General features: G+C 49.0%; 3 protein-coding genes across 4 annotated transcripts in view; 2 read left to right on the top strand and 1 right to left on the bottom strand.

Moving 5' to 3' along the window:
* Window positions 1–7,232, top strand: part of GPC1 (glypican 1) — a 216,760-nt gene extending 209,528 nt beyond the window's left edge. Inside the window, exons 6-9 of the mRNA XM_074591440.1 lie at window positions 1,093–1,212; window positions 1,979–2,112; window positions 3,525–3,700; window positions 4,620–7,232. Coding sequence (XP_074447541.1) covers window positions 1,093–1,212; window positions 1,979–2,112; window positions 3,525–3,700; window positions 4,620–4,837 — 648 coding nt within the window. The 3' untranslated portion in view covers window positions 4,838–7,232. The remainder of the gene's footprint in view (window positions 1–1,092; window positions 1,213–1,978; window positions 2,113–3,524; window positions 3,701–4,619) is intronic.
* A 9,803-nt stretch (window positions 7,233–17,035) lies between these two features.
* DUSP28 (dual specificity phosphatase 28) lies at window positions 17,036–19,932 on the top strand. Its single transcript, XM_074590748.1, has 2 exons — window positions 17,036–17,530; window positions 18,526–19,932. Exons 1-2 carry the CDS (start codon window positions 17,183–17,185, stop codon window positions 18,658–18,660), a joined length of 483 nt encoding a protein of 160 aa, XP_074446849.1. The 5' UTR covers window positions 17,036–17,182; the 3' UTR covers window positions 18,661–19,932.
* Window positions 18,391–27,787, bottom strand: part of LOC141744543 (claudin-15-like) — a 21,770-nt gene continuing 12,373 nt past the window's right edge. Inside the window, exons 4-7 of one of the 2 annotated variants that reach the window (XM_074590746.1) lie at window positions 25,259–25,423; window positions 25,027–25,108; window positions 22,189–22,299; window positions 18,391–20,834 (exon numbers count right to left, since the gene is read on the bottom strand). In XM_074590746.1, the coding sequence (XP_074446847.1) occupies window positions 20,735–20,834; window positions 22,189–22,299; window positions 25,027–25,108; window positions 25,259–25,423 (458 nt within the window). In that variant the 3' untranslated portion in view covers window positions 18,391–20,734. The remainder of the gene's footprint in view (window positions 20,835–22,188; window positions 22,300–25,026; window positions 25,109–25,258; window positions 25,424–27,787) is intronic. The other variant, XM_074590747.1, reaches the window with a different exon arrangement.

Raw genomic sequence — 27,787 nt, 5'->3', positions numbered from 1 at the left:
GTGGGATCCATCTGGTCAGCAGGACAGTGCACCCCAGGTGGGGGCTTTCCAGGCTGAATGTCCCTCAGACACACTGACGAGACTCGCTGTCACCAAAGGCACTCGTCTAGATTAGGACTTTGCTGATGGCTGTCAGAATCCACTAGCAAAAGCAGTCAGCAGCTGGCACAAGCTGTGTCAGCAGTGCTCCTCTCCCAGGTCTTGATTTCTCTGCTTTAAGGGGACACCGTGCAAAGGCGCGTTTATCAATAGCTTCTGACAGCACCCTGCTGTCCACAACAAGCTTGGAGACGTCTTTTCAAATCAGAAGGCTTGCTTTGTAAAGGCTGGTGTTTCCTGAATCAAACTGACAGTGCAAAGGCCCTCCTGACCTTTGACGCTTCATTAAATCTGGCCATCTGAGCGCTCCTTCCACCAGCCACGGCGAGGCTCAGTTGCCTGAGCACTGGCTATCTGCAACAGAGGTGTCATTGCCTGGACTGGTCATGCAGAGACTGGGGTAAACAGGTGCTTCCAGTGCACCCTTCGTCTCCACTTAGAGGTGAAATCTGATGATTTGTACCTTCAAAGTGTTTCTGCTCTCCTTTGGCTACGAAGCACACCTGGGTAAGTAGTTAGGATGATGGGAGGCACCCAAAGATCACAAGAATCATTGGGCTAGTCCCACCTCGGTCTGTTGTCCAAACCAGTGAAGCTCACATGCTCTGCAATCTTGAAGCCCACACCACTGCTGTAATGAGCGTGAGCAACTCCCATCTTGTTCTTCCCAGAATTTTATTTTTCAATCACAATAAGAGCAGATAAAATTGCTAGAAATAATTTGATACCAACATTGGTGACTCATCCAAAAACATGTGCTAATTTTGTGTTAGTGCTGAACGTTTTGCTTGATAGCGGTAGGCAAAACCAGTTACGGTGTGCCGAAAACACATCCTGGCACACGAGTAACCTTAAGCCAGAATCTCGGAGATCTTGCAGGTACGAAAGATAAACATACTTAGGAAGAAAAAAAAAACCACATAACTGTGGAGTGCTAATTAATTACAGAAATAGTATTGAAACACAGGGTAGAGAGTTTGGTTTGTTTTTCAGGTTTTCCAGGGCTGTGGAAATCCCAAAATCAGCACAAAAGGCTCCAGCAGCGAGGACAAGAAAAGGCGGGGGAAGGCCACGTTGGAACCAAAATCCTCTGCACAAGCACTGGAGATGCTGGTGAGTTTGCTTCTAAAACCCCCTCCCCACCGGTGTGCCAGGGCAGGCGTGATGGTGTGCTGCCTCCCCTGGGAGCCCCGGTAGCCCCAGTAGCACCAGTAGCCCGGCCGGCGCAGCACTGGGTCCTGCGGTTTGGGTCAGACCACCCCACAGGCTGCGGAATCGCCTTTGCTGGCAAGTCTGAAGAAGATCAGATCAGCGAGTGGCGGCATGACCTAAGCAGATCTGATCTTGCCTCAGCACAGGGTCCGGGTCTAGGTTGCTGATAACCAATTTCTAAGGGATTTGGTGCCAAACTAATCTGAAAAGGCTCCTTGCCATCGGTGTCATTCAGCCTCAGGCGATTCAGCCTGGATACTGGGGCCAGAGATTCTCCTCCACAGAGATTTTTGGATTCTATGGATGATGAGCTGCAGAATCTGCCATGGTCCCACATTTCAGAGGCTCCTCACTCACAGGCACCTGCCTGTCCCACCTTGGCAGAGCCCTGCTGGCTCCCATCAAGGCTGCTTCTTATGGCCCAGAAGACGGTCTTCTCCTAGTTAATCTTATACCCATCCTTAGCATCTAACCTTCAGCCTTGGGTGCTTGGGTTGAGGGTTGGTCTTTAGGGGGAGGTTGGCGACACATCCCTGTCTGCATAAAAAAAGACCCTGTGATGCTAAAAAAAAACACACACAAAAAACCCAGGCAGAATCCTTGTCCTTTCCACAGCCCTGGGGGACCTCAGAGCTTTTCTGGCCCTGAGCATCCTCTTTGTTTACAGGTTTTAGATGCCAAAGGGAATCTGACAGCTCTCAAGACTTACTGGATCACCCTGCCTGGCAGCCTGTGCAGCAAAAAAGTAATGGCCAGCTCAGCAGCAGACGACAAGTGTTGGAACGGGATGACCAAGGGCAGGTATGGAGAGGGTCAAGATACCAGGACAGCACTGTTCTGGGGTGAGAGAGGGAGGGTTCGATAAAAGGCACTTAGACATCATCTGAGCCAGCCCCACAGCCAAAAGGTCTGTCCCTGTCCACAGAAATGCTGTGTTTCCTGAAAAACTGGTACCTGGGAACGTCAAGCCTGTTGTCATTTTGCTGTGTGTTGGAGGATTAACCATTGAAATGCATTCGTCATGAAATAACTGTGTAGTTTTGCACTAATTAAGCAGTTTTGCAATTCCACATGCACTCAGAAGGCAGGAGGGCTGGATTTACCCCACAGACTCCAGAGCTGTTGCAGAGAATTGCATATGCGTCTTTCTGTCCATACCTGCTCTGAAATGCTCTTGCCTCGTGAGAAGAGGCACCCAGGTGACATAAAGCAGCTGCAGAAGGACCTCCCACCCATGGCTGAGGGTTAAAGGATGGCTGTCAGGGGAGAGGGGCAGCTGCTGGACGTGCACCTTTCTCCGCTCCTCTCCACGGACCTGCTGGGCTGGTCTCTGCCAGCCCGGAAACGGTGCCTTTGCTTCTTCCATATTTCACGTCATTGCCGGCAGTGCCGCAGATGTGCAGGAGCAGATGGGCTGCGGCACTGCCGAAGAGAGCAGCCCAGCTCTCGTTGCTGGTTGATAGCTGCCAGTTAACTGAACCTTCCCTGGGGACCAGTCTGGTTGTACTGGGCTGGGGGCATTCACAGAATCACAGAATAGTAGGGTTGGAAGGGACCTCTGGAGATCATCTAGTCCAACCCCCTGCCAGAGAAGGGTCACCCAGCGCAGGTTGCACAGGGACGCGTCCAGGTGGGTTTGGAATGTCTCCAGAGACAGAGACTCCACCACCTCTCTGGGCAGCCTGTGCCAGGGCTCTGCCACCCTCAGGGTAAAGAAGTTCCTCGTAATGTTTAGGTGGAACTTCCTATGCTCAAGTTTGTGCCCATTACCTCTTGCCCTGTTGCGTCCCAGGGTGTCAGTCCCCACAGGGTTTAACCAGGCTGGGGATGAAGGTGTTCCTCAGCTTCCCATATGGACAGAGCTTTTCCACAGGTACCAGCCTGAGAGCAACCCCTCAGCCTTTCCTGCAGGAGCCTTTCCCCATGCCAGGACAGTGATGCCACAAGGCCGCCAGCCACCTCCTGCCAGCTGAGGTGGCCTCAGGGCGAGCCCCACGCTCTGATGGGGTCTGGCCATGGCAGCGTGGCTCGGACATCCCTAGAGCTCGCTGCCTCGCAGCAAACACCAGCATATGGAGGCTGTTCGACAAGCCAACGCCACTGACTGCAGCTTCTCTGGGGTTCAAAGAGGCTGGATTATCACCAGTGTCTGTAACAGGGTGAGGTGAGTTTAGCTGGGGGGAGTCATCTAAACCAGTCACCTTCCTTTGCAGTTACCTGCCTGAAGTGATGGGGGACGGCTTAGCTAATCAGATTAACAACCCGGAGGTGGAGGTGGACATCACCAAGCCAGATATGACCATTCGCCAGCAAATCATGCAGTTAAAGATCATGACAAACCGGCTGGGCAACGCCAACATCGGGAATGATGTGGATTTCCAAGACGCAAGTGAGTTTAGCAGAACCGGAGAGGTCCACGGCAGGCGAGAGGGGCCGAGCAGTCACTCCTGCCAGCCTGCATGGGCCTCCGTGCAGACCCTGCAGCTGGGCCCAGATGGCAAAGTGGGGTTGTGGTGACCTGCCTTTTGGCTCGGGGCTGTAGAGGATCTGTTCAGGTGCAGCCACCTTGCTGCCGGGTGGCTGGAGGCTGTGCTGCTCTCAGAGCCTTACTGAAACCTCGGGGGATCTCTCCAGTCCCAGCCCAGATGCTGCTCCCATCTGCTCCAGAGGTTTCATAGAATCATAGAATGATTTGGGTTGGAAGGGACCTTAAAGATCATCCAGTTGCAACCCCCCTGCCCTGGGCAGGGACACCTCTCACTAGACCAGGCTGCTCAAAGCCCCATCCAGCCTGGCCTGGAACATCTCCAGGGATGGGGCATTGACAGCTTCCCTGGGCAACCTGGGCCAGTGTCTTACCACCCTCACAGTGAAGAATTTCTTCCTAATATCTAATCTAAATCTACACTCATTAAGTTTAAAACCATTACCCCTCATCCTATTGCTACACTCCCTGATAAAGAGTCCCTCCCCAGCTTTCCTGTAGGCCCCCTTTTAGGGTACTGGAAGGCTGCTGTAAGGTCTCCCTGGAGCCTTCTCTTCTCCAGGCTGAACAGCCCCAACTCTCTCAGCCTGTCCTCGTAGCAGAGGGGCTCCAGCAGTTTCCAGCTGCTGCAGCAGCGGCTGGTGGCAGTCAGATGGAGATCAGGTATGGGCTTGCCTCCCATAGTGGGGGAAGCAGATAGGAGGAGGTGGCCAGGGCAGGGCTGGTGGCCAGAGCTCCCCAGGGTTGCAGCAAGGGGAAGGCAGGGACGTCACCCACCATAAGGCTGACAGTCGGGGCTCACGCCATGTTTGTCTCTGCGCAGGTGACGACATGAGTGGCTCCGGGAGTGGTGACAGCTGTCCTGACGACGTCTGTGGCAAAAGACTTTCTAAGAGCCCCAGCACCAGGCAGCCAGAAACGCACGCTATTCCTAAGCAGTCTGGACACGGCATCAATGGGGCCAGCAGCAGATCTTTGCCTTCTGCCTTCCTCCTCCTCCTTTCGGTGGCTTTCATTGCCACGCAGCACTTGTGGCGGTAACTCACTAGCACAGCCAGGAAAGAGACTGCGGCCGAGGGCTTCACTTTGCCAAAACCAACCAACCAACCAACCAACAAAAGGACATATTTAATTCACCTTGGCAAAAAAAAAAAAAAAAAAAAAAAAGAAAGGAAAAAAAAAAGAGGGAGGAGAAAAAGGTTTCAGTTGTTTGCTATTTCTGGCAGTGCTCGAGCTGTTTTCTTCTTTCTTGGTCTCTTCCCCAATGCTGGGCCCTTCTTTCCGTACCTCATTGTTTTACTTTTGTTATTGCCACGACCTGGCTCTCGGGGCTGAACCAAGCCTTTGCAGAGAGGCCGCCGGGGGAAACCCAACCCGGCCGGCCCCTCCGAGGGCAGCTCTTCTGCTGCCTCCAGTGGAATATGCAATTGCCCTGATCTTGTTCCCCAAGCGCTGCTGACCGAAAGCACGACGGCGCCGAGAGCAACGCCGCTTCCTAACGCGGAGAGACGGAGAGCGTCGGCGCGGCTCGAGGGCCGCATTCAGGGGCTCTTTTGGGTTTTTTTTCTCTGTACTTCCCAGGCAGGCAGAGGTGGCCCTTCACTTCCAGCGGCGTACGTAGAAGCCTGAGCAGGTTTGGTGGGTTGAACTGGAACAGTTTGGCTGTTGGACCCAAAAAAAACGCAGAACTCCCTTTTTCTTTGGAAAGGTCACAAGTGGGTTTCTTGACTAGAGCTCGTAGCTGACGACAATTTGAAATGTAGGTCTCCTACATCTGAGTGACTGGGAATGAGTGTTAGGGGTTGGGGTTTGGGGTATTTTTTCTTTGCATGCTAGTTGGAAAGCCATTTTTTACCCAAGTAATAATGGTCCAATTTCTACCTGCAGTGCAGTACCGTCGTAGGTAACAGAGAGATGAAAACATGCACAGTGGGATTCTCCGCTTGACAGACAGTTGTGCTTCCTCCTCCTCCTCCTCCTCCTGTGGCCCCAGCCCTGGATGGGAATCCCTTTTTTTGTTTTGGTGATAAGAAAGACCAGGGACTTTTTACTAACTGGAGCATTGCGACTAGTTGTGAGAGCTCGCACGTGTGGGAGCGACCGCCTGGCAGCTGCCGTAGGGCACAGGGGGCTGGTGGCGATGAGCCCTGGGCAGGTCCCTGCCCAGGAGACTGACTCAAGGTAGCTCCTACCAGGGAGGACGGGGGGATGGGACACGTTTTGTTTGGGATATTTTTTCTTTTGGCGTTTGTTCCTGTTGCATTGTAGGTTTTTTCAGTGAATTCCTGCTTTCCCTGTATCTTCCCCATCCTCCCACGCACCTTCCCTGACCCTGCAGGGATGGGGTGAGACAGGGAAGGGCCTGGCTCACCGTTTGCCACCCCGTCCCACCACGTACCAGCCGCTGGGTGACACAGACGGCTGCCCCAACCCAAAAATACTTGGTGGGGTGGATGTGTGCTGGGTTTTGAGATTAGGGGTGGTTGGTAAACGATATAAATATCCTCACGTAGCTGTAGGAGTGTCTGTGCTTGTAGGGCTGTGTGCTCCGGGGCTTCCAGATGGCTTCTGTACCTCCCAGGTACGGCGAGCGTCAGCTGGAGATGTAGGTTTAGCAGATGTGATAGATACAACACAGTCACTGTGACCAGTTGGGCCATGAGCACGCCCAGGGGTCGGGCTTCATTCGTTCGGGTTGGGTTTGGGTTTCAGATGTGTTTGTACCGCGGGCGAGAGGCAGGGCAGAGGTCTGTCTGTCTCCTGCTTCTCTGGTCTGCACAGCACGTGTTTGAGCATTTCTCCTCTGCCCCGCCAGAGGAGACGTGCCTTCGGGCTGAGCAAACATTGTGGGGTTGGGGTTTGGCTGTTTTCTAAGAAAGGGGAAAAAAAAAGCCAAACATTTTTAATATTAGCAGTTTCTAGAATGTGCAATTTAAGGGAAAACGAGACCATGAGCAAGGTAACACCAAAAGCTGGCTCAGGCGGATGCGGGGGGGGACCTTGGCTCCTGCCCACCTCGTCCTGGGGCCAGGTGATGACACTCGTGGTTCGTTGAACTAGGCAGAGATTTCAGGCCAGCTTTGACTGGCTTCTCCAAGTCGCGGTGACTGATGTTACTGACTCGGTATCCGTCCTGCCTGCTCACCGCCTTCTGATCTAACCCGGCTGGGTTTCAGAAATGAAAGCCGGGATGCTGGACGGTGGCTAAAGGACAGACAGCACCGCTAGACCCATCAAAACCCAGGAGTGGATAAATACAACTCATGGATTTATACAGATTTATTTACTTCCAGAAGTATGGCAAGTTCCACATTTTACTTTTGTGAGTCTTTTTTTTTTCTTTTTTTTTTCTTTTTACCAGAAATGCCAATACAAATTTAGCCTTCCATTAAAGAAATCCCCACGAGCAATCCTGCAGAAACTTTACATCCAAAGCAAAAGAAAAAAAAAGGGGAGAGGGGCATTGAAACGTTGTACCCTCTTCAAAAACCGGTTGGGTTGGATTGGAGTTTTAACACATGACTGCCGAGGTCAATGTTTTGCTTTGCAGAATGGGAGATTGAAAGGAAAGTCCTTGTCGTTTCCATTTCTGTGCAGTTAGCGTTTGCTGTCAGCTTGTTACCCTCAAAAGCTTCTTACGGGCCCCAGGGGGATCACACCTTAAACCTGAAGCCGAGGATTTACTGATTGTCCAGTGAATATTTTAACAACAGCCCAAATTATTGGTCCTGTTACGATATTAAAACCTGATAGTCTGAATTAATAAGGCAAAGCCTCAAAGGATACAGTAGAAACCGTTAAGCAGGAGAAATCCTTCCTGATATCCCTCCCCGCTTTGGCTGGGGTTGAGCTGATGCTTCGGTGTCCCTCTGGGCCCCGAGGACGACGCTTCGGTGGCCCTGGCACCGAGCGGGGCTGTCCCCGCGTGGTGGGCAGCCCCAGGTCTGCGCGGGCAGTGCCGGGGGCTCTTCTCTCTTTGCCAGGAGGTGCAGGACGTTGGCATTGACGCTTCCTCTCTCCTTAGCCCCGGGTCCGTTTGGGTTTATTTTGTATTCTTTTTCACACAGTCCGCCTACGCTGCTGCTTTTCATCAGTTCCCGGTTATTCAGTTTTTCTGTTCTCTTCGTTACTCCGAAGCGGTTTCCCCGACCTGCAGTTGGGTGGCCCGGGGCCGCGCTTGGCCGTGCCACCTCCCTCTGTGGAGCCGAGGTGGCCGAGTCCCCCCAGGGTATCGCCTCTGTATCGCTCTAAACTAAAGCAAACCTAAAGCAAACCATAGTTACCCGATGGCTAGGCAACTAGACAAGTTCTGGCATGGGTCAACAAGCTGAAGTCAGCCCAGGTCCGGACAAGCCCTGAGCTGGCGCTGGGGCTGGCACGGAGCCTGTGGCCTTTTCAGTGCTTATAAATGACATTTCCTGAGCTACCACCTGCTCGGAACAATTGTGACAAACCTCCCCAGGGTGGTGGCGGGCCGCGGGCTGAAGCCACGGTGGGGGCTGGCGGCTGCCGTGGGTTGGGTACGTGGATGGGGAGCTCTGGGGAAGGGGGGGGTGGCTGGGGAGGAACATCCGCTTCGATGTTACCGTGGTGGTGATTCATGGTGTTTGGGTTTGAAAAGGCCTCAAACTTCACAGGGATGCGGGGGGAGGGGTGGGGGGGGTGTGGTGGTCTAAAATATTAACGAGGAGCCCTGTCCCTGGAAAGGGGAGAACTAGAAATGGTGGATTTCCAAGTGTCTCTGTCTTTCAGCCTGCTCTTTCGTGCCATAACGTGTATGTTTTAACTAAGGGCGAGGGTCTCAAAAGGCTTTGAGAGCGCAGCTACTTATCATTTACAAATGACAAACTGCCTGTTGTTTTCCGGTGGGCTTGGTAGGGGCGAAGGTATAGCAAAGTATCCAAAGTCCACCTTTGCTTTAAACAGATGCATTTCTATCTGCAGAAGTAAGAATTATTTCACTTATTGGCATAGCTGGACAGTTATCTCTTTCTTTCTGTTACCAAGGTACTTGTAACTCTCTTGCACTGTTTATCTAAAGTTGAAATATGTTCTTTGAATCCTTGTATAAATAAAAGGCTGGAGACTTCAATCTGTATTTACAGGGCAGTTTTATTTCTTCTCTATTTAAGCTGAGCTTGGAGTTTTTCTTTCTTTTTCCCCCTTAAGGCACAGATAAAGGCCAGGTCAGGAATGACCAAGGAACGAAATCGTGCTTTCAGCCACAAGCTTTGGAACGGGCTGACGCCGATGCTGGCGATAGGGATTTGCCTGCATCCAACCCTGCGTAATCTGGAGGGACAACCGCCGGGGTTGTATGGCGGGGATGTGCGCGGAAACAAGGGCAACCTGGTTTGACTCCTCAGAGCAAGTACGCTGAGTGTTCTCTTCCTCATGGAGATGCACAAAAAAGTCATGGCATAACAGTATGAGGAATCAGAACTACCCTTGCTATTTTGTCATTACAAAATGTCGTCCTAGTTATTCACCGTGACCGCGTACCACTGCAGCGGTTGGCAGGGGTGGCAGCGAGCGGAGCAGACGCTGGGCTGTCTCTGTGACGCGGAGGTTTGGTCTCGAGCGCGTGCTGGGGGCAGGACTGGTGCCGCAGGAAGGTCTGAACCTCAGCTCTGCCCTCTCCGCTCTGAGACGTGGGTGAATGCGGGAGTCAAGGGAATGCATCCGATGCCACTCATGGAGTGTCGAAAGAGCTTTGATAACTGGGAACTACTAAAAGTGTATCTATCTGCCTGGAAGCAAATATCACTTAAATTTAATAAATTGAGTGATACCCTTGAGTGAGTAGGTATTTCTTTGGTTTCCTGTCCTGCAGTTCCAGCTGTTTGCACCACGTGCGCACATTTATGTACATACAGACAAGTGTAGAAATGTTGGCCTTCTCCTAGGAGAAGCTGTTTGCAGACCAGTCGCCTCCTTTGCCTCCCCTGTGCTGTAAAACATTCCCGTTGGTCTGGAATGCCGCTGAACGCCATATATTTGCACTGCTCAGAGCTGGCGGAAGGCGTAGGGCATGCTACAAGCTCAGCTCCTGCGTCCCCAAGAAGGGAAGGCGTCAGGGGCTCTAACAGCAGCCCTTGACCTACAAGGAGCTCACCAAGCCGGCGGGGACAGGCCTTCAGAGCGGTGCACGGCAGCGGCACCAAGACCTGAAACACCCCAGTGGCCCCCAGCAAACGCTGGGCTGAGGCATCAGAGCTTTTCTAGCCGGGGGGCGGGGGGAGACCATTATCCTGCAGTTCAACCATCTTCCTGCAGAGGAGGCAAATCTCTTTCCTTTTGGCATTTAGCTTATAATTACTCTCCAGCGAACCATAACTACCCTGTTCCTATTTCCTCCTCTGCCCTGTGACACGATACAGGGCAGGCTGGTGGGAAGGGACAACCTTTCAGGCATGAAGGACCATCCTCAAGTCAGCTGCTGGCAGGTAGCTAGTAAACATCCCGAGCCTCGCGGAGAGGCAGCGCGGGTACGGAAGCGGTGACATCGGTTGGTGCTCATGGGACAACACTGCTCTGGGATGGTGGCACCCAGGGGCCTCCTGGACGTGAGCGGCAGGGAACTGGTAAGCCAGTAGGTGACACCAGGCAAATCCCGGAGCAATCTGCTGGGCTGCTGCCGCCCATACGGATCGGTGGAGGGTTCATGCCACATCGGGTGTGATGCCATGCGAAATAAAGATCATGGTTTTGGTAACCAGAGCAGGTGTGATGGGAAAACTCAGCACAGTGGGCACTTTTCAAAGGGAGGAGTGTTCTTGCCATTAGCCAGAGTCTTTTAACGGGTTTTTGGGCTGCACTGAAGCCAAGTATGACCCGCAGAAGCCAACAGCAGGCACCCAGGAAGGAAAACAAAGCAGTGAAATACGGTTTTCTAATGGTGAGAGCTGATACTGCACAGCAGGAGCGCATCTGAGGAAGTGATGGGGATCCCTGTGCCCTGCTGGTGCAGGACATGGGGCAGAGGGGCTGGCACGGAGCACTCAGCTCAGCCCCAGCTCGGTGCCCCTCGGAAACAGCAGCCTCTCCGTCCTGGTCAGACACACGCCAGTGGCCCAGCACCACCGCTGGCAGCCGGGGCAAGGGAGGGGGTGTGGGGCAGGAGGGGGGTCCAGGACAGCAGGGAGCCAGAGGTGCCGGGGTGTGGTGAAAGAGAGGAAGAGGGTCCCTCGCCCACTGAACCCGCTGAGCGCAGCCCGGCAGCGGCAAAGGCAGCGCCCAGGTTCTCACACACCGGTAGCTCAGATGCTGGGAGACACAGGGAGCATTAGTTACTACGAAAGGCCGTACAGAGTATCTCGCTGCTCGGTACATCAGCCCTACATTAAACCTGGAGAAGAGAAGGCTCCGGGGAGACCTTATAGCAGCCTTCCAGGACTTAAAGGGGGCCCACAGGAGAGATGGGGAGGGACTCTTTATCAGGGAGTGTAGTGATAGAACAGGGGTAATGGTTTCAAACTGAAAGAGGGGAGATTTAGATTGGTTATGAGGAAGAAACTCTTTACTGAGGGTGGTGAGGCACTGGAACAGGTTGCCCAGAGAAGCTGTGGCTGCCCCATCCCTGGAGGTGTTCAAGGCCAGGCTGGATGGGGCTTTGAGCAGCCTGGTCTAGTGGGAGGTGTCCCTGCCCAGGGCAGGGGGGTTGGAACTAGATGATCTTTAAGGTCCCTTCCAACCCGAACCATTCTGTGATTCTGTGATTCTAAGCTGAAGAAAGGGACAGCCGAAAGCAGTTCATTATAAAGCAATGGCAATTTGACCATACAAACTAAGGCAATCACAGCCTACGCAAACTTGCTCCTTCCTTTACTTGCTGCTTATGGAAGAGATTTTTTCCCCAGTAATTTCCATAAGCTGAAGTCACCCGTTAGGAAAGGGGGGGTTGATGAAGAAAGGGGGCCAGGAGCGGCCCTTCTAGGGGCAGGAAAGGCTGTGGAAGGTACCAGTGATGCCCAACCAGAGTGCTGGGCTGCTGCTGCATCCTTCCCCGCTGGGTGGGCCTGTGGCACCTGCGCCTCTTCCCCTGAGCAGCCCCGGGGCTGTCCCAGGCAGCAGCCGCGAGCTCCCACCCCTGGTCCTGGGAGACGTGGTGGGCGCAGGCCAGGCGAAGTGCAGCGGGGCAAATGGGGCTTCCCCCACCGCCACCAGCAGACAGGGTGCAAGACCTGCCAAGGCAACACGAGGCCCCCATGGCTCAGCCCCCCGACCCCACAGCACTCCAGCCCCTGCCCACCCTGTGGGGCAGCCCCTCGCTGCAGACCTCTCCCCCTGCCCGGCCGCTGCCGGCAGCAAGGGCTGCTCAGCTTCACCATGGGGAGGGGAGGGTGCAGGGAGGCCAGATAACAGCCCAGGAGGCCAGACGCTAGCCCACGAGGCCCCTCAGGGAAGGTCTGAGCTCTCCACAGCCCCTCGCCATGGGGAAGTGCCCCACCAGCAGCACAGGGGCAAGAATGGGCTTCTGGGTCATGGGCTGGGGGGAGGGGGGGTGGTGGTGGTGGTGATGACCATGATGCCAACCGCCACTGCCCAAGGTAAGGCTGTCCACAGGGGTCAGTACTGGGACCAGCTCCTCAGGGGCCCCCCAGCATCAGAAGGACATGGACCTATTGGAATGGGTCCAGGCCACGAAGATGATCATAGGGCTGGAACACTTCTGCTATGAGGACAGGATGAGAGAGCTGGGTTTGTTCAGCCTGGAGAAGAGAAGGAGACCTTATAGCAGCCTTCCAGTAACCTAAAGGGGGCCTACAGGAAAGCTGGGGAGGGACTCTGGATCAGGGAGTGGAGCGATAGAACGAGGGGTAACAGTTTTAAACTGAATGAGGATAGATTTATACTAGATATCAGGAAGAAATTCCTTACTGTGAGGGTGGTGAGGCACTAGAACAGGTTGCCCAGAGAAGCTGTGTCTGCCCCATCCCTGGAGGTGTTCAAGGCCAGGCTGGATGGGGCTTGGAGCAACCTGGTCTGGTGGGAGGTGTCCAGGTCAGGGAGTTGGAACTAGATGACCTTTAAGGTCCCTTCCAACCCAAATCATTCTATGATTCTATGAAATCTGGAGCAGATGGGAGCAGCGTCTGGGCTGGGACTGGAGAGATCCCCCGAGGTTTCAGTAAGGCTCTGAGAGCAGCACAGCCTCCAGCCACCCCATAGCAAGGTGGCTGCACTCGAGCAGATCCTCTACAGCCCTGAGCCAAAGGCAGGTCACTACAGCCCTGTTCTGCCATCTGGGCCCATCTGGCAGGAGTGACTGCTCGGGCCCTCTCACCTGCCATGGACCTCTCCAGTCCTGAGGTGTTCAAGACCAGGCTGGATGGGGCTTAGAGCAGCCTGGTCTAGTGGGAGGTGTCCCTGCCCATGGCAGGGAGTTGGAACTAGATGATCTTTAAGGTCCCTTCCCACCTAAACCATTCTGTGAGTCTATATGTGTGGCCATAACCTAACATCACTGCATCACAGTGCCAGGACACCCACCCCCTGCAAGGCTCTCCATGCAGCTGAGCATCGCAAGGACTAGACCTGGTGCTGTGCTGCTCTTCAGGATGTCTGTAGCGGGGCTGGGGGCAGCCGTGACCCTCCATCTGCCTCCACAGCACCAGCTGGGGTGAGCTGATGAGCTGGGTGCTGCTGGACGCAGGGAGTGACCCAGCTTTCACCTGCTTCCCAGTGAGAGCTGCTGACTGGGACACTGTGGCTGCCTGTGTTCAAGAGCAGCTCCTGCTGCACAAGGTGGGCTCACACCCTCCAGCCCCTCTCTGCTCTGGGGTGGGGGCAGGTGCTCGGGAGTCACTCCTGGGCCCAGGTCTGACGTTGCTCTTCACCTCCCTGGGAAGCAGGGACCTGCAGCCAAAGAAGAACTGAGCCTTGTGCAGGAGTGGTCTGTATCCCCGGGGTGAGGATGCTGCTTCTGCCCTGGCTCCAGCACAACTTGTATGGAGAGTGCAGGAATGTGGCAGCTCCTCTCCAAAGCTCTGGCAGGGCAGTTTCAGTGCTTTCCTTCCAGTCAGTCCTCCCCCTTCTGACTTTCTGTTCTCCGCTGCTTTCAAGGCGTCCGAATTCCCACCCTCAGCTCCTTCAATGCCGTCCCTGAACAAGTCCAGGTTGGGGACAGTGGCCTGACTGTGCAGTATTCTGCCTGGCCAGGAACATTGCTGGTATCCACAGCCTGACAGACAAGGTGTATGTGCCAGGTAGGACCTCCAGGTAAGCCCTTGCTGCTCTGGCCACTGCAGGGGGCGGGGGGCGGGGGGGGTGGTGGTGCAGGTTCCCCTGCTGCATGGCTGGGGCAACAGGACATCTCATATCTCATCACCGGCTGTGGAGCAAGTCCAAAAAATGAACCCTTTGTGTACAGTGGGTGGAATAGCCAGCACGCATGAAAACCGCCTGGAGGGAGACAGGGCCCTGGGACCTTCTCCGCTGCTGTCTCCAGCCACGGCTCAGAGCTGTGTCACCTCTGTGTTGCATCACCCGAGTGTCCTGGAGCTGCTGGCACTCAATCACAGCCTGGTGATGGGCAGCTGCAATAATGGACCTGGGCCTTCTTGTGGGGTTTTCCTGGTGGCAAAGTACTGGAGCCCCTGTGGTATGCTCAGACACCTGCAGCCACCTTGTGTCCAAAGAGAGAGGTGGGACACCATGTCCCTCTTCTCCCACTGCATCAGGAAGAGAAAGACCAGCACGTACATCCTGAGGGATGTAGGCATGCTCCTCATTGAAGACACATGAGTGCAAATGAAACAGTACCCTGACTTTGTGGATATGATGACAGGGAAGGACACCCTGGAAGGAAATCTGTTGAGGGTAAGCACTTTGTTTCTCCTCTGCTGCGCTTCACCCTTTGAAATCAGCGCTCCTGCCAGCACCACGCGCTCTCAGCTGACCATGACCTGGGCAGCCCCTTGGGTTGGATGGGAGCTCCAGTCCCACCAGCTCTCACTTTACCAGGTAGTTGTGACATTCTGCACTTTGGACACACTGGGGGTGCCCCAAAGCCTGAGCTTTCAGCTTGGCAAGAACCAGTCCCTGCTCAAGCGTTCTGATTGCTGCCCTCACAAAAAGCTGGGCGGTTTATAAGGTTTGCTGGGCAGCACCTGCTCGTTAGAAGGCTGGGCTAGGAGTGATGAGAGAGCACTTGTGAGGGTTTAGAGAGGCAGTGTCATCTCATGGCGGTGGGAAGCCAGCAGCCTTTTTGTGACTAGAGGCCATCTCCCCAGCATCACCTCCCCAAGGCCTTTGCTCCTCCACTGCGGGTCCCAGGGATTCTGGACTTGGACCTTGCAAAGAAACCACAGCTTCCCTGACCTGCTCTGGCTGCATCATTGTCTTTCCAGAGTGTGTGCATGCCCGTAGCCCTCAGCTGACCCAGCTGGCCACTGCCAGGGCTGCCTGTGCTGGCAGATGCTGGGGACTGATGCCTCCAAAGCAGTTGTTCCCAGTACCCTCCTCGACTGCTCTTGCTCCTCATGACTGTGCGTGGCATCAAGCAAGGCATGGGGCTGTCAGCTGTGTCCCCAGCATGCAGTCATGCCATTAGCGGAGCGCTGGGCCATGCAGAGGAATTCAGGCAACACTGAATTTTCATCATGGGCTGTGCCGGTTTCCAGGATAGTGCTGGCTTGTGGTGTGCTCGGGTTTGGAAACTGCTGGCCTTCACGGCATGGCCAAAATGGCTCTGTGAGCAGATGAGTGTTGCAAGCTGCAAAGGGATTGTGGTGTCTCAAGTCATGCCAGCAGCTTCTCCTTCCACACAGGTTCGAACTGGAGTGTGTCCATAAACCACCACCCAGGGACCTCTGCAAGGGCCCAAGAAAGCCCTCTGATGAGGGCAGGCAGAAGAAAGAAGAGCCTTTGCCATGTCCCAGGTGGGAGGAGGAGGCGAAGGCAGCAGCTGGCTCCTTTCCACAGTGCAGGGAACCAACACATGTCCGTCCGATCAGGAAAATCCCCAGCAGTGATTACAGAAGTGCTGAGCCACAAAGTCACGGGCTGCCATGGAAATGCTGAGCTGGACCAGAGCCAGCGCCAGGCAGGGTCCAAAACTCCCAGAAATCATGGCTGCAGGAGAACCTAAGGTCCCTCTGGCGCTGCTGGGGTGGGCAGCGTCGGGGCGATGCTCTCCTGCTGAGCTTCCTCCTTTCCAGCTGCAGGGACCCAGCCTGAACCGTGCCCCCTGAGCCCTGGGTGAAGGAGGCGCCGCGCAGAGGCAGAGCCTGCGGGCAGGTGAGGAGTGTGATGGGTGGCAGGAGGGGACGCCGTGCTCTTGTGCTTGTGCGAGGGAGCCACCTCCCTTGGCCTTGGAGCCGGCATCTCTCTGGCAGGCTGTTACTGACACGAGTGAGGGCAGGCATGTGGCAGGTCGGCTTCCCCTCCCTCCACGGTGGAATAAAAGCTCACCCTCAGTGAGCTTTTGAAAAAAATCAACCCTCTCGGCTGATTCCTGACGGGCTGGCACTATGTTTCACACCCATCCTGTTAGTCTAGGCCCTGCCGCTGTGATAGTCCAGGTTTATCTTTGTGCCAGCAGCAAATATTGGTCACGGGCTCCTTTTTTTTATGTCATGGGCAGAAAGAAAAGTGGTCAGGAAGCTCAGCTGAAGCTGCTGGGAAGCCTCCAGCCCCCACCCGGCTTCGGCTGATGTGGCGCTGCCCTGGCCAGGCCCTTGCCCCATCCCCTCCCAGCCCCAACGTGTGTCCGCACCCTCACGTACAAGATACTCTCTGCCCGGGCAACACACCAGCAATTTTACTGAAGTCCAGAAAGATTAGCACTACTGTATCTAGATAACCTGGTAAATCATTTTCTGGGTACTCCAAAGACGCTTTTGTTGTAGGTGAAGGACAACTAGATGGGCTGGAGGTGATGGGAGCAATACTGCATCAGGGCTGACCCCAGTAGCACCCCTTCCGTGGGAAGGACGGGGGGTGTGTGTGGATGTGCGTGTGTTAGCTTCTTGTAAGAAGCTGCTATAGGGATAGGACCTGTACAAATCCAGATGTTTTACGAAGTATTTAAAAGACGTGGGGCTGAGGGACATGGTTTAGTGGTGGTTTTGGCAGTGTCAGGTAGATGGTTGGACTCAATGATCTTAAAGGTCCCTTCCAACCTAGAGGATTCTATGAGTCTAAACGACCCGGGGGCTCTGAAATTGCTTTTAGCTGTTAAATCTCAGAATGGAGCAGGCACTAGGACCTGCCTGAAGCCTGAGCCTGTTCAGAGGGGATAAATATAGCACAGCCCGTACAGGCTGCTGGGGGAAGCTCCCCGATCCCCCCCCCATCCCGCTGCCTGAATGCCACACGGAGGAGGCCATCTGGGAGCTCTGTGGCCGGGCAGCAGTGCCGGTGACCCTGTGGCCTTGGCTGCCGATGCTCCAACTCTCCAAGGTCACCTCCTCGCTGCTCATCGGCAATGCCAGGGCAGCCTCCAACGAGGAGCTGCTCATGCAAGAGGGAGTCACCTTCTGCGTGAATGTCACCAGGCAGCAGCCCTTCCCCGGCCTCCAGCAGGTCCGGGGCATACGCATACCCGTGTTCGACGATCCGGCCGAAGACCTGTATCGCTATTTCGAGCAGTGCAGCGACGCTATAGAAGAGGCGGTGAAGAGCGGTGGGAAGTGCTTAGTTTACTGCAAAAACGGCCGCAGCCGATCAGCTGCCATTTGCACTGCTTATCTGATGAGACACAGAAAGCTCCCACTCAAGGATGCCTTCGAGGTACCGTACTCATACCCAGATTTATAGTTAGCCACCTTTTGGGTAAGAAATGCTATGCTTATTTACGAGTAATGATGATTTCTCATAGAGTTACTTGGGTGCTCTCACCTGTTTATTAGCAGTTACATAGCTATTCAATATTTGAATAAAAATTCCACTGTAAGTTTTTTCACCCCCCAGCTCAGACAATGTGAGGTTTCTGGGACAAATATAATTGCAAATGCAAAATAGGCTTTAAGCCCTGGAACAGATACGCAAAGCTGCTTGTTTTGTCAACATTTTTCCTATCATTTGCTTGTGATAAGTGATGTTAATGATATGTGATATCATTAATATCATCGTATTATATCATAATCATCAATAATGAATGATAGGTGAAGTTAAAGACAGAGACATAAAGCAAACGAGTGAAATGGATGTGAGTGCGTGCGGGAGCTGTTTTGCAGGATTTGCTCCTGTCACCGATATGACAGCTCAACCCAGGAAAGAATCACCCCCACCCGCCCCACACACTAAATAGCTCAGGACTGGCCAGCTACCAGCAATAGCAGCTCAACTTTATTAGGAAGTCCATCCAATAAATATGACTCATGCGCTACCGGCTTTTAGTCTTCACCCATTTTGTAGGTATATCACTAAAGTCTCTAATTTAGATAACGGTTTTGCTCAGTACTAGCCAGAGGCGTGCAGATATGTCACTGAGTTTCACGCTATCTTAAACACAAGAGGTATCGACACACTTTATGAGAGCCATTTGCATTTCCAGCTAATTCAACCACTCCTTTTTATGTCTTGCCCACGAATCCATTCTGTAACAGGGACCACATGCCAAGAGGCCTTAGCAAGAAGAGAGTGAGTGCTATGACCAAAATATCCGTTTATTATTCCGTAGCTAAATCAAAACCAAAGTAAATCTTCCCAGAAGTCTAAGAGGAAAAAAAATCTGTTTTCCTGATACTCGCCCTTGCTTCCATAATGTCTCTCCTTTTTCCCAGGCTGTGAAGACTGCCAGACCAGCAGCAGAACCCAATGCAGGATTTTGGTCTCAGCTGCAGAGATACGAAGAAGATTTGCAGATACCAAAGCAGCCTGATCCGCTGAACAAAGGACTTCAAAATAGCAACATGTGAAGATGTTTTAAAGACAGTTAAGTGGTTTGCCACAGATTTAAACAACAAAAAAAAAAGTCACTTCATATATCACCTATACATAAAATGCCTTACTCCCCAGACTGAGCTGACGGTTCATTAAATTCGTTCAGAGCACTGCCATCGAAGGCGCATGGGCAAGGGGCAGCTCAGCGGGGAGAAACAGCAGAAACGGGAAATGGTTGGAAGGACTGTAAACAAATCAGAGAAAGGCACAGTATCTTCAGCATTTATTTTTCTCTGAATGACACTGAATACAATAACAATGTCTTGAACAAATTAATGAGTTACTGCATAGGGGTTTCACTCTTGGTTTTTAATTAAACTTCCCAGTGACGTCACTAGAAGATCTGATGCCAGACCAAGGAAGTTTTGAATTTCTATCTATCTATCTCACCTCCTGGATCATAATTCATGTTCATGAGACAACATAACCTTTGGTGGGAAACCAACACTAGAACTGCTTAGTCTCTGCCTGAGTTCTGCATTTACCTTATGTTCAACTAGACCAAAATACCACCACAAAAGTAACTAAAATCCAGAGGACAGAATATACAGGTGATGGTAAGGAGTTCAACTCCCACCATGCAAGTTAAATGTCTTTTTAGCTTTTGAAATTATTCTCCAGAATACCAAAGGGATGATTTTAAAAACAATAGCTGATAGTCAGGGGAAGAGGATGATGCTGGCAATCTAAAAGTAATCCTAACTCCTTTTAGCATTACCTACTAAGCCCAACGAGATCTATCAGTGCCCAGTTCATGCCTTAATGTGTCAGTTTATAAGTCAGCCGTATCTGCGTGCAAGTGACAAGGCTAAATCACTTCTGCTAAGACTGCTTGCAGGTCGCCCTGTGAAATTATCTACTGGGATATCGAGGAAGCTGCACAAAACTTCTAAATCAGACTACAATTATGTTTATCATAAGACATTAGAAGTAGAGAGAAACGCCAAGGTATTTTGTCGAACTGTATTAACACATCTGTAATTTTAAAAGGACAAGTTATGAAACCTGTGAACCTGCCATGTGAAATTCCATTCCACGTTGCTCAAAGCATCAATACAAAGTAAAGTTAGCACAAGGCAAACATATGCTCCCAGCACTGAAGTAGTTTAAGGCAGAAATTCTAATGATGGAACAATGACAGAGAATAAAGTCAATGGGCAATTACATGAATTAGACTGTTCAGATGCAGCAGAAGTTCCCAAAGGTAAAGATTGCTCAAAGTTAAAATAGGATTATTTTAAAAGCCGAAAACATAGAAATAAAAATAAAAAAATCAGGGCTATCATCTTCTTAGCTATCACAAGGCATTTTCGCACCAGATACTTTCTCCACTCCCAGCTTTGTTTGGTTCATTCTCTATCGCTTATCTTTGGTATCTGCATTACAATCAACAAGAAATTCTTGCACATCTGCAGATTTGGAGGTAAGGATTGTTAGGGAATTTTTTTTGTAGCTTTTATAAATCTTGACTATCATACATCATATGATATTCAGTATAACAGGAGACTTCAAGCCCACAGTATGTGGACTATATCCTTATTAATGGCCAGGATACCACTCATCAAAAAATCTGTTTCAGTCAGTTTGAGGAATAAAGTTTATTTCCCGTAAAGAGCTAAAGCTGCTAAACAAAAGTAAGAAGCTAAACATTAATGAAAACACAACACATTTCTAACTGTGAGGCGTATTAACTTGCAGTCAGCTACACCATATCAGTTCCGCATTTTTGAGTCAGCTGAAATAGAAACAGTTGCTCTCGATTGCCAGGACACATGGCTCTCGGTGGTTAAATTTTACCAGGCTTCTCAGCATGCAGAAAACCTTCATGCCACTGGATTTCACATCACAGCGTTTTCTGTAGAAACCTATTTACATTCAAAAAACATTCCCAAAGAACCATTCCTATTTACATTGAAAACTATACCTCCTCCTTGCACTCCTCCAGATTAAGATGAAAAATTGCAACTTGGAACTGGATCCCTGGAAGTAGTTCACTTCTTTATTTGAGTTCATAGCCCACTAACGTTACAAGTGATGTAAAAGGTAGGTTTAGACATACTCCTTGTTGCTTATGACTGTTTCAGTGTTTTTGGTGTAAATGCGCTGCTGATGAGCTGCCTGGCCTGCTGAATACGCATATTTGTTGCAACTGTAAATTAAGAAAAAAAAAAAAGATACAAAATGATACGTATTACATACATCTACAGTTTCAGATACTCAGGAAGTTACTCATTTAGGTCTGTATCCAACCCACCGATAGCACATACTTCACAAAGGTGCAGAAATAAGAGGCCTATTGTTCTTATCAGTCTTGTAGCTAACGGGAAAGAGATGGGCTGTCTGACAGGCAGCACAGCCATCTCTCTCTCGTACATCTAAAATGCTCTTTCTCAAGGCATTTTAGTCAAGTCCCCAAAGCGGAAGAGAACCTAGACCTTAATGCCTTTGTGCAAACTAGTTTTTAATACAGGAATCAAGATGATGAGAAAGGAAAACAGAAGTATTTTTGGCCAACTCCTTGAGGTGTCATTCGTCATGTTGAACTATTTTATACATCAGTTTTACCCGATTTTCAACACATTTCAGGATATTCGGTACTTTGTATCAGAGTATGGTGAGTGAGATCTAAAGTCCAAAGTGGCTGATGAAATATTACCATAAAACTTAAATGGCTTCAGATTAGGCAATGGCATATGAGAGGAACACTCTCACTTATGACGTGCTTTGACATAACTTTCCTAAGATTAAAAACGGCAGCAGTGAACATGCTTTTCCCTTCCATGTTATCATCCTCTCAAGCTTAGCCGTACAGCCTCCACGCCATTTCAGTTCTTCAGGGTAGACACGGACCACTGCTATTTCTGACAATTTCATCCCTCTCCTTCAGAATGCGTGAATAATTTAAGATCGAAAAAAAAAAATAATCCAGGCAAGGTTAAATATTGAGGCCAGAAATCTCAGCTTTTGTGGTTCGATATGCAACAACACATTTCCATAAGGAACAAGAAAAAAAATCACACATGTCTAATGATCAATTAGATATGCTTTGGGAAGGAAATGCCTTTACACTTTCTGCAAATTAAATGGCATTTGAATATTTTAACAGTAGTGAGTATTGCAGAGAAACTTGATTATAATACACTGTATTCTTTGATATACTTTTCTTTTGGGAACAGATAGTTCACTCTTCCATTGCACGTTTTCATCACGTAGATCTTAGAAGCATTAGCGTACTCAGAATTACAAAATACTAGTTATAGGTGACTGCTGATGGCAAAGTATCAGGAAGTACACTATCTGGGAGGTACAAATATTTGGGACAGCATACCCTGCCATCACAAGTCTGTGACATGCCATAGCACTGAATTAATAGGTACAATTTCCTGGTTGTACTTTATATGGCTACAGATTTATACCAGCGGGTGAGAGAAAGAGAACAGTATACAGATAGAAAATGGTATATAATTGACAACTACTATTTCAAGTGACAAATCCAAGACTACCTGTAATCCTGGTTTTTCTTCCCTTTGCATGAGCAGGTCAGTAAGATCCCACCAAGCATATAAAGAAGCGATCCAGCCCAGCCTAAGTACAGAGCATCTCCTAGTTCATACCTGAAATGTGAAAAATTTTATGGAAACGGCATGTAACAGGATCACAAAGCCATTATTTTAGAGTGACGCACAAGGTACACAAATCACACAAACAAACAAATTCTAGTCTGCGTGGAAATCAGCTAACTGATAACAGAGGAAAACGGATCTGGCTTTGTGTCTCTTCACTAAAGCTCTTACATGTGTATTTAAGTGTGCTGCCAAATTAGTGACAGTACAGAAAGTACTAAGCAACATAAAGATAAGCAGTAATAAATACTTGTATATATTTAATAAATTGTTGATAATAAATGATAATAATATACCTTCTGTGCAGTCCACAACACTTATTTTGCCCTTGTATTAACTGTGCCACTTAAGTCATTTTGTGAAACTGAACAATTGGACCTTGCTGTCTGTGTCGTGAGAAAAGGCTAACCATAGAAATCACAATGCTAGATCACCTACAAGTACCTATTTGCATAGGGCTAGTTTTCAAACTTACGTGTCCTAAAGAATATTCAGCGCTCTCTGCGGTTCTATGGCTAAAATACGTTTATGAATAGTTCCAAGTTGAAAAAGAATAGTTCTGCATTTTACTGTACAAAACTACACCTTTCAGGAACCCCCCGAGTCCAATCCAAGAAATGCACTGATAATGAATTTGACCCAAAGGCTAGACACAATTGAGCCTGGGAAACCATGGCAGGAGTTTTGCAAAAAAGAGGAAAACAAGTTTTTACATTTAGACAAAGACTATCCACAATACAGCTGTACCTCTGTGGTCTGAGACACCTAATATAAGGACAAAATAAGTTCCATGGACTGCGTAGAAGGCGTACTGAAACCAGATATGTGTGTATTCTTTCCACTTGTAAACACAAAATCATTATTTAAAAGAGACCAAATTTCTGACTCCAGAATTAATTGCTAACATAAAGGTCTCAGAGATTTAGACAGGTTCACTGCTCTCCATGTTCTCATTGCACTTTGGAGCTGCAAGGTCTCCACTGTTTTAGGCACCTTCCAAACACGGAACAAGGAAACAATCATTATCTCAAAATAAAAATGGAGTGCAAGTTGCTGGAGGAACACTAAGGAACAATCAGAGTGTTGCCCAGCGCATGCAATCATCTCTGCTCACTAGTCACCTATAGATAGGAATGCTGTAGACGCCATACCAAAGGAAAGTACACAGGAGGGATCTGCAGGAGAACTTAGGTTGCCTTCACAGCTGTATGAGAAATTCCTCTAAGAATTAATAGTGGTTAACTTACTATTTTGCTGAAGTCAGGCCAAAAAAAACCAGATTTGCCAGTCTCTTAAGAGTGAAGATCAATACTGGCCTGCAATTGAATTTAAAGCTATCTCACAGAGTCCAAGGAGCACAAACTTCCTCAAGAGCATGTCTGGCTTTACCAATGATCAAAGTTAATTCACTAAGAACTGCTTAGTGAATCGATAGTCTTAACCATGAAGTTCAGAAATTAAAAAAAATATTTCTTTAGCTACTGAATCCAAACCGCCTGGTAACTGATTAACATGCATTGATGTTGAAGCCCCAAAGCTATACCAGATAACTATAAAACTCTCTGACTACCCCACTAACTGAAATTGCTTATCAACAGTTGTTTCGGTCCTCTAACGTATTTATTACCCTTCATATAATTCACTCAAGGGGATATAAAACAACAAAAAGTATTAACAAATGCAATTTCTTTGTCAGGAAAACTGACAAACATCCAAAGCAATTGCTTAAAGTACTTTGATTCATAGCAAAGCACTTCACCTCTGTCTTCCCCGATTCTGATTCTCAGGAGGAAACTAACAAAACACTTCAAATATGATCCTAGTAACTAAAGAGTTATAGTTCACTGATCTAAAAATTATATACTTGGTAGTGGTACTGGCCAATTATAAATGTCCCCTTTTCCCCAAACCAGCCCTCTCATTTTCTACAGGCAACACATTGTGTTTCACTCTCCGTTTTTCCCCTCCTCTCTGAAGGAGAGGCCCCGTCACCTCCACCCTTGTTCCTCATTGCTAAATCTATTGACCTAGATAAGGTGCCATAAGCAGGCATTTGGTTTTGAAGACTGTTGCTTTTATATCAGAAAAGAATAAGGGCTTTTATACCTCGAAACTTGTTTGTGCGCAACTGTATGAGCTGATAGTCCCACAGACTTTGCCTCATTTTCATTCATAAGGCAAATAAATGTTGAGCTATTAGTATGTAATGAAAAACATTTTTTTTACTTCTTTAGGACAAGCAGCACACTCCAGTGACGCTTCTCAGTTATCTGCAGGTCACTAGTACGCAGTTCAAGCTGGTTTCTGTAATGTTTTTTCATGTGCTTGTACATCTGAGGCACTGTATTCTAGTCTTAGCTAGAATTTTGTACCTCTTTTGGTCTAAATGCCAAAGAAAATTAAGACTTCTACCTGTTCTTCTCCATAGCACTGAGATGTGTGCTTAACTGAGTCTCACAAGAAAATGCAAACATAGTACAGAAACTCTCCAGATGTGGGGTTGATATTCCCCAGACATTCACTAAACCTTCCAGTAGAGAACTCTCCTCCTTCCCCACCAACATCTCTGAGATGAAAAGATTCCCTGAAGGCAAATTTTTCCCCCTGTAGGACTGGATAACGGGATCCATCCAGGTTCTGAAACTCTGGAGCAGCTGAGATTAGTGCAGCTGCCTGTAACACATGATTGAGTTTGATATGACAGATCTATTAACTTACTTGGTTCCAGCGAACAATGGGTCAAAAAATTGAGCAGTAACCATTGCAGCATACCAAGAAATGGCCACCATGGAGCAGAGACCTACCAGAAAAAGTTTAAAAACACACACAGGTGAATGATTCCTTTAATGCTGTAGCAGCTTTAAACCAAGACCAAGCGTTCATTTCATTTAGTCTAGCTGTGAAAGCAATACAAAGTATTGATAGCCTGTCATTTCGGCCTCAAAATTACCTCCTAAAATAAAAAGAAATCCTCCCGTGACAGCAAACTTCATTTTTCCTTCTTCATCGCTCAACCCAACCTTTGTGCACTTCAAACCAAGCAGCGTGAGTACCGAAGCTATGAATCCCAAAAGGATGGAAGTAATCATCAAGGCACGGCATGCCTGAATATGAGCTAGACAGAAAAAGAGAAAACAAATCAGGATCTACACAGAAATTAAATTAATCTTGTGATGAAAAAATAAAAGTAATTAGATGGAGTGACAAAATTAACAGGAGCAGTAATGAGTGAATCTTGTCCAACTTTGTTATGTGGTTCGGAGAAGCACCCAAACCCCAGAGTGCTTAGTCAATCAGAGTTCAGAGTTGAACTACGCTTATAGTTTATAAGCTCAGCAAATCCTCTTGGGCCTTTAGTAAATCCTGAAAAATTATAGCAAGCCCTTCATAGCTTACATTTTTAAGCCCTGTGAAAATGCGTAGCTGTATACGTGGTCATTTACAGGAGCAAAAATAAGTCTACTCACGAGTCCTGCTGACTTTCTTACACCTGCACAGTTGAGCGCACAGGACACCTCTGAACTCCGGGCCCTAGCCAAGGAGTGTGGGGCTCTGGCACTACACGGGAATTGAAAAAATGGGCCAGCTTTGCTACTTCCAGTCAGAGAGGGGAAAGAAAGTGCTCAAGTTATCAGTGCATTTTAAACTCTGAGTCGGGCTAACAAATGTGAAATGAGCAGAACAGAGAGCTGCAGCACTCCTCTCCTCCCTGCGGAGAGGAGACATCTGGTGTGGGCACATTAGGGAATTTCCTATGCTGGTGACCCTGCATTGCTTAAGCTCCCAGTCTTCACATTTAGGTATCGATTGCATAAAAACCAGGACCAGATTATTAACCAGCCTAAGAAGGAAGGTCAGACAGAGACTTAAGGCTCCTTTAAAATGGGAGCCTGGATTTGGCAGGTTCCAGGTCAAACGGCACCTTCATTATGCAATAAACGTGCCAAGTGTCACCAATCTGGCAGGTCTGGCTGCTGACTTCGTTGGACTTGATGATCTTAAAAGTTTTTTTCCAATCGAAATGATTCTATGAGTCTACCCACACATCAAAAGGGTCTGAACTGAGTTCCATCTGGACAGTCACATCGTTGATGCTAGCGTTCAAGCTCTTGCTCCCTCAGCACCTCCATGTCCTCCATGGTAACCTGCTCTTTAGCTCAGTGGTGGAATGAGCCCATAACTCTCCCAACAATAAAAATCAGGCACAGGAACAGGAGGCGAAGTAACAGATTCACACTCAGACAGTGGGCTGTATAGCTTTATGTGGCTTAAGACTGTTGGTCCTGCAAGCCTGAGAGTTATCAAAGGCAGTAATAAGCAGTCATAAGATAAATACACAGAATTAAAGGATAACATCATTAGAGGAATTAGTGTTTCATTAAGCATTAATTTTAAAATGTTCAGGAAAAAACATACAGACAGTAATAAAAGTGAAAAGACCCCTCAAAGTACCATTAACAGCTCAAGGCTTGTGCCTGTAGAAGAGACTGTTTGGATGCTGCTTTCTAGTTTGGGACCATACCCCATGGCAGCAGGAATTACCCACAGCAGGAATACAACAACTTATACTTTAGGTCTTTGGGACTCCTGCAGTATTAGATGGCACTCCCCCTATCTTTCTACGAGGAACAAGCATATCCTCAGGCTAACTGCTTGCAAGCCAATGGCTGTATTATTTTAACAGAAGAGATTTCATACCATGTCCTCTTTAGACCACAATATGATAACCTCAACAACTGAGGAGATTACTTCACAGTCCGCAAAGCTCAATTTTTTGTTGTCTTTATCTTAAAAAATGAGCTTATTGAACAAGATATAAAGTCAGTTCATTTTATCAATCAATACTAATTGTCAGAAATCATCCCCAAATCCTGCCATTGGAAGAAATATCTATGGAATCTTAACAAGAGGAAAAAGAAAAAAAAGTTTAAGAACTATTTGGCATCTAAGTAATTCCTTTATATTAAATGTCTGATCTAGTTGTGACTAGATAGATAGTGACCGTTATACATAGTAGCCAGTCGTGGTCTCAATCTTATGCAATATTGCTTTTAAAAAGGTCCTCACTTCAAAAATTTGTGATTTGGGCTAGTGGCTTGCTGAATTGAGAAGCTTTAAATCTGTTTAAAAGAACCAAGTCTGATATTTCCCATGCACAAAACAAAAACCAGAGGTATACCATATGGCTCAGCTGCCAATAAGGAAACCTTAACGGAAAATCTTTATGATCCCTCTGATGAGAGGTAACAAAGACACTTTTGTTTTTTCTTTTTATTCCCCTCCCACCAATCCTTGGCGTCTTCTGCTGCTGCAGCAGTTTCAGCTAAGTTTCTTAACAGCAATTTGAAACACGCCTAAACTAGCCATGATAATTTTTAGTCTGCCTTGGCTCACATTTGCAAGTGCTACAGACATTTCTTGGAGGTCCCACTGTTTGTTCAGCCCTCATTGCTACCAGCCCCACTTTCTTCCTCTTTCC

This window comes from Larus michahellis, chromosome 6 (assembly GCF_964199755.1).
Source record: "Larus michahellis chromosome 6, bLarMic1.1, whole genome shotgun sequence".
In the NCBI taxonomy this organism is placed as follows: Eukaryota; Metazoa; Chordata; class Aves; order Charadriiformes; family Laridae; genus Larus; species Larus michahellis.
This window is presented reverse-complemented; position numbering and strand designations above follow the sequence as displayed.